The 6,320-nt window shown below is 40.1% G+C and overlaps 1 protein-coding gene across 1 annotated transcript in view; it reads left to right on the top strand.

Annotated features, from left to right (window-relative positions):
• Wdr26 (WD repeat domain 26) overlaps positions 1-6,320 on the top strand; it is a 36,532-nt gene that overhangs the window by 14,306 nt on the left and 15,906 nt on the right. Inside the window, 1 exon segment of the mRNA XM_029475799.1 lies at positions 5,098-5,274. Coding sequence (XP_029331659.1) covers positions 5,098-5,274 — 177 coding nt within the window.

Genomic DNA, 6,320 nt, shown 5'->3' with positions numbered 1-6,320 from the left:
GAACTCACTTTGTAGACCAGGCTGGCCTCGAACTCAGAAATCCACCTGCCTCTGCCTCCCGAGTGCTGGGATTAAAGGTGTGTGCCACCACGCCCGGCTGAGTATTCTTTTAGTAAAAGTGTCTTTCCTGTTTTAATGATGCTTTCCAAAGTTAAATCAGAACTTTACATTTAAAATACCAAGATAGAAATTATAAAAACCCTCTCAAGCTCTAGAAAAGCAGGCAGCTGGCTTTTTTTTTTCTGCTGACATTCATTGAAGAATAAATGAAAGTAATGAATTTCAGTAATGAAAGACAGTAGTGTATATGTGAGTCAGAAAGGAACTTCCAGTAAATGTAAATATTGTGTACACTTGCGCACATGACACTGCTTTAAAAAAATGTTGAGGTGTGTTGTTTTACTTTGGTTTTTGTATTTCATTAGTGCTGGGAAATAGAACACAAGTGCTTTCAAATGCTAGTCAGAAGCTCTGTCACTGAGCCACATCCCAGCCCCATAATCTGCCTGTGTGTACAGTTGTGACATTGCTCACCACACTTAGAAGGGAAGACTCATTTGTGCAGTTGTCCTTAGGAAATAGTGCTGGGCCGTGAGCTCTGCTAGGAAGTGACGAGCTCGTTTTTAGCCACTCCACTCCTTAACACTGTTCTTTGACTTGTTTGGGAGATTCTTAAATAATTTTTGGTTTAAATTGGGTTCGGAGGGAGATAATGGACTGAAAGGCTGTGCAGTCAGTCAGTCCCTTGTTTAATAGCTCCTGTAGGTGGTTGGAGACTGTCAAAGTTAAGACACTTAGACACCAAAGTCTCTGAGGTTCATTTCTGCTGGGGACACTGAAAGGTAAAGCCAGACCTGCTGGTGGCAGGCGTATCGGAAAGTGAGAGCCTTTCCTTCTTGGGTGGAGACAAACTCCTTTATTCCTGAGATAGCGATGTCTTTGGAACCAATAAACAAATATTAGTCTCCCTTTTCCATCCTTCACCTTGGCGACAGAGCTGCTCCTCAGTCTATATATAAAGCATTCTGAAATTTTACTAGGACTGAAACGTTCTTATTTTTCTAAAGTAATCGTTCCTTGAGTTTTCTTTATGATTTTAAAAACAAAAACATGCACACTCATGGTACCCAGACATACTTGCAGACAAAACACCCATACATATAAAAATAAATTAAAAATACGAAAATTAAAAAATTATACCTCCTGTTGTTCACCACCTACCTTCAAAGGTAATCCTCAAGTCATTACCAGCTGTATAGTTCTTCTGTTCATATTCTCGTTTTTCTAAATCAGGTTTCTATAGTATTAATGCTTACAGAGACAACATTATAAAATGTGTTGATGTTGGTGAGGGAAAAGTCGGTTTAATTGAGCAGCTGCTTTCTTTCCAGTGGGTCTTGTGTTTTCTGTAGTATTTGAGCACTCTTTGAAATGAATATCCCAAGCTCTAGATTGATGTTCTGACCCTCCAGGGCTTGTGTTTGCTGCCTGCCCCTTTAGTTCTGTGTCCAGGGTTATCTCTTTCCTCCTCCTCCTCCTCCTTCCATAGGTTCTTCTCCCCGTGAAGCTGATGACTCCTGGAAACAGCAGAGCTGCAGTTTTTCTCTCTTGCCTCAGACCTGAGTGCAGTGTGGCTATTGCTCTGGTTAAACATAGCAGATCCAAATAGATTTTCTCTACTTCTTACTCAGACCTACTAAGGCTGTTTTTTACACTTAAATTCTTTCTTATTTTTGTTTTTCACGTGTATGATATATATGCTTGAGTAAATGTTTTTACATGTGTGGGCCCTTGTGTGTGGAAACACATACACATGTACATGTGGGTGCATCTGTGTGGAGGCCCAAGGTTGGTGTTGGAAATCTTCCTCAGTTGTTGTTCCACTTTATTCTGAGACAGGGCCTCTTGCTGAACCTGGAGCTCACCACTCCCAGCAAGTCTCTAGCCAGCTTGCTCCAGGGCCCCTGCCTCCACCTTCAAAGGCTGGAGTTGCAGGGTGGTCATCATATCCACCTGGCCTTTACATGGGGTTCAGGCATCTGAACTCCTGTCCTCTTGCTTGCATGTAAGAACTTCAGCTGCCAAGCCTTCTTCCCCACCCCTGCATTTCCTATCTCAGGGAGAATCTACCTGATTACCCTACCTGATCTACAGTTTACCAAGCCGGAAAACCAGGAGCCAGCCCCCGCTATTCATTTTAGAGGTAGATTTTAAGGACACTAAGAGATTAACACCAGGCATTAACTCAGTAAGTTGTACCCTTCCTTGCCAAACTGGAAAATAAGAGCCTCACTTTAATTCCTTAAGTTTAGCTGGAGTCCTTAAGTCTTCAAAAGAAAAGTTGATAATTTTTAGCCATCTGGTTTATTTTCTTCTAGAAAAGTAGATTTTAGCATTGGAGCTAGAAATTTTCTGAAATTACATGTAAACATTGAGAGTGGCCCATTCTTTCCTCTCTGGAGAGTTGCTGAATCCTGACACTGGACACCCATGTAAGCACTGGAGAGGAGAGGTTTTTGTCAGTTATGTGCTCATAGTTCTGGTTAAATTTGACTAGTAAGGAATAGATATTTTGAAAAAGGAGAAATGATTTTCTGAGCATTTTTTTTAACACCAGTAATTAATGGAAGTATGTTTTCATAGGCTGCTTTATAAATGTTAATTTTTTAGTACAGGATTATTACAAATATTTGTAGACACAATTTAAAGATTGACTTTGGTCAAAATGTTACACTTAACTGTTTTCTTTCACATGGTACTGGTTTTCACATGGTATTAAAAATCAGTATCATACCATCTTAAATTTTGAATTTATTTGAAAGCAGACATCAACTGTCATTATGTATCTGAAAAAGGCCATTAAATTTGCATGTTACTGTAGTCTTTATTTTTAAATTTTAAAAAAGATTTTATTTTATGCATGTGAATGTCCTGCCCTGTGCACTGTGTGCATGCCTGGAGCCCACAGAGCCCAAATGGGTGTACCAGATGTCCTAGAGCTGGAGTCACAGACAGTTGTGAGCCACCATGTAGGTGCTGGGAACTGAGCTTGGGTCTTCCTACAAGAGCAGCATGTGCTCTTAACCACTGAGCAATCTCTCCAGCCCTGCCTTTTCTTAATAAAGATTGAATAATAATATTAAAATAACTGACAGCTGTCAATAGATGAAATGATTTATGCCCTGTAATTTTGAGTCAGTCCTTACGTAAAATGTAATTTGCTAATCTAAATGAATCTTTTTTACTGTGATTAACTTTAGGCATTCAAACTTTTTTAATTGAAATTCAGTCTTAGAAAAATATGTAAACTTGACATTTAGAAAATTTGTGCAGCTTATCTTAGGCTCAAATTGTAGTTCAGGTACTAATAGTTTTGTGAAAATCTGGTAAGCTACTTGGTTTTTTGAGCCTTGTAAAAATGGTGTTGATAAAATTTCTCTTGTCAAATTAGTCTCAAGAATACTAATTCTTGAGTGGCTGAGCATTCCGTGGCTCAGTAGTAAAGAGTACTTGTTCTTGAGGAGGGCTCAGGTTTTGTTCCCAGCACCTACATGGACGTATGTGGTTAACAGCTGTCTCTAACTCCAGTTCCAGGGCGTCCAGTGCCCTCTTCTAGCTTCTGTGGGCATCTGTGGACACTGCACACAAGGGTACGCAAACATAAATGCAGACAACACCCATATACATGAGGCAAAAGTAAAGTTTAAAACAGTATCCTTTGAAAGGTGTCACATACACTACTTGGTACTGTACATGCCAATATATGTTTAATAAAATACAAATATGTGTAATTTCAGTTCAGAAAAATAACTTTAATAATTGATGTATTTTTTAGTTAAGTAATCTAAAAGTTTAAGGTTGCCAAGTGTTACCTCCTAAAGCTAATTGTAACCCGTCAGGCCGATGAGGTGACAGTGCTCTTCTCTATGTGCATACCAGTACACGTTTCTTTTGAGATGGTCTTGCTGTGTTGCCCAGGCTGGTCTCAAACTCTTGGGCTCAGTCGGTCTTCCTGCCAGAACTTCAGGTGCTGGGACCATAGGCTCTTGCCACTATCTTAGCTTCTGTTATTTACTGGTTGGGGGGGAAAATAGAGAAGACTTTTGAAGTCTTCGGTGATAAATTTAAAAGTGTGACCTTCAGCAAAAATCATACCTGCTTGCCTATTATTAATCTAGTACTTGGAAGATTGAGGCAGAAAGATGAAAAGTTTCAGATAAGACTGAGCTGTAGTAGTAAGAACCAGCCTCAAAATGGAGTCGGAGGTCTGGAGACATACACGGCCCAGCAGTTAAAAGATCACTTGCTGTTCTTCGTGGTTTGATTCCCAGTACTCACATGGTAGCTCACAACTGTAAATCCAGTTCCAAGGAACCTGACACCCTCCCCTGGCTTACACGGGTACATGAGGCATGCGTGTGATGCGCACACACATATGCAGGTGAAACATAACCTGTTTCCTGCAAGAGTTGTTTCCATCCTTTCATCATGTGGGTCCTGGGAATTGAACCAGGTTGTCAGGCTTGACAGCAAGCACTTTACCCAGTGAGTCATCTTGCTAGCCCCTCTCATCAGTTTTTAATGAGTGTGTGCATGTGTGTCACAGCACGTATGTGGAGGCAGTGGGCAGCATTGGGACTTAGGGATGTCAGTAGGTCAGCTGACCATTAGGCAGTTTCCCATCTCACTGCCACCTCCATTTTCTTTTGTCATACCAAGTCTTTGACAATAGCTTACCGATTTTATATGCTTTAAAATGCTACATTGTTCCTAGTTCCTTGTAAAACAACCGTCATTCATCTATAAAGTGAGTAAACAATTCATGAATAATAATTACTTATATGAATTGTTTTAATCAGACCAAGTAGCTTTCAGAAGGTAGAAAAAAAAGTAAGCTTTAGGTTAAAGTAGATTTTATATTAACGGATTTTCATTAGAGTTGGCTTGAAAAAAAAGTAATTAATAATATTTCACTTTTCAACATACCGAAGTAAATTTTACTCTTGAGTTGTAAGTGCATTCATGTTTATATTGTGGTTTGTGATGTGATTGCCCAAAGTTCTCTCAGTTGTGAAATGTCCTCATTGCTGAATATGCTTTGAAAGAATAATTATATGTGGATTTGTTTGTTTTAGGAGGCAGTTTCCCTGTTACACTCAGCAGATACTTACAGAGCATTGTAATGAAGTGTGGTTCTGTAAATTCTCTAATGATGGCACTAAACTAGCAACAGGATCAAAGGATACCACAGTTATCATATGGCAAGTTGATCCGGTATGTATTCCTCTGTGTGTGTGTGTGTGTGTGTGTGTGTGTGTGTGTGTGTGTGTGTGTATGTGTGTCAGCGTATGTGCATGTGCATCGTACGTGCACCTTACTTGCATCGGCCTGAGGAATGCATCTGATCCAAGTTATTCATGGCTATGAACCACTGTGTAGATTCCAGCAATTTAAACCCAGGTCCTCTGCCAGAGTAACAGTACGAGGCTCTCTCTCCAGCTTTAGAAGGGTCTTTTTGAATCTTAACTCACTAGTTACCTTTTTGTTGTTATTTTATAAGACCAGTTTCTCTGTGTATCTCTGACTGGCCTGGAACTCACTCTGTAGACCAAACTGCCTGAAACTCAGAGCTCTACCCGCCTCTGCCTCCTGAGTACTGGGATTAAAAATGTGAGCCACCACTGCCTGGCTACATGCCTACTTAGTTTTAATATACATATGTATAAGTCCTCTGCAAGTCCCTTTTGGTCATATTTGTCATTTGATTGTTGTTGTTGTTGTTTTATTTTTGAGAGAGGTTCTTATTCAGTTTCCAAGGCTTTTGTAGAACTTCCTTCCTGAACACTGGGCAGATATATATAGATTTATCATCATGCCTGACGATGTTAATCACTTTTTTCTAATTTTTTCCTGTTTGTGTTTTTCTTTTTTCTTTCTGAGACAGGGTTTCTCTGTGTAGCCCTGGCTGTCCTGGAACTCACTCTGTAGACCAGGCTAGCCTCGAACTCAGAAATCCGTCTACCTCTGCCTCCCGTGTGCTGGGATTAAAGGCGTGTGCTACCACTGCCTGGCGTGTTTTTCTTTTTTATGTTCATAGATTGATATTATTCCAGTTGTACATACAGTGTTAAGTACTAGAGATTGTGCCAAGTTGGTATGCATTATTGGACTGAGTGACTTGGAGGTGCTGAAATACAGTGTCTTGAATTGCGATGAGGAAACTGGGGTAAAGTGTTGACTGCTGAGGATAACTTGTGGTACAGTGGGGTTCCATGTACAGTCTCCTTGTGATGACATTTGAAAATTACTGCATATGGGTT

This window comes from Mus caroli, chromosome 1, assembly GCF_900094665.2.
Source record: "Mus caroli chromosome 1, CAROLI_EIJ_v1.1, whole genome shotgun sequence".
Classification (NCBI taxonomy): Eukaryota; Metazoa; Chordata; class Mammalia; order Rodentia; family Muridae; genus Mus; species Mus caroli.
The sequence above is the reverse complement of the archived record's forward strand: the minus strand, read 5'-3'. Positions and strand labels throughout refer to the sequence as shown.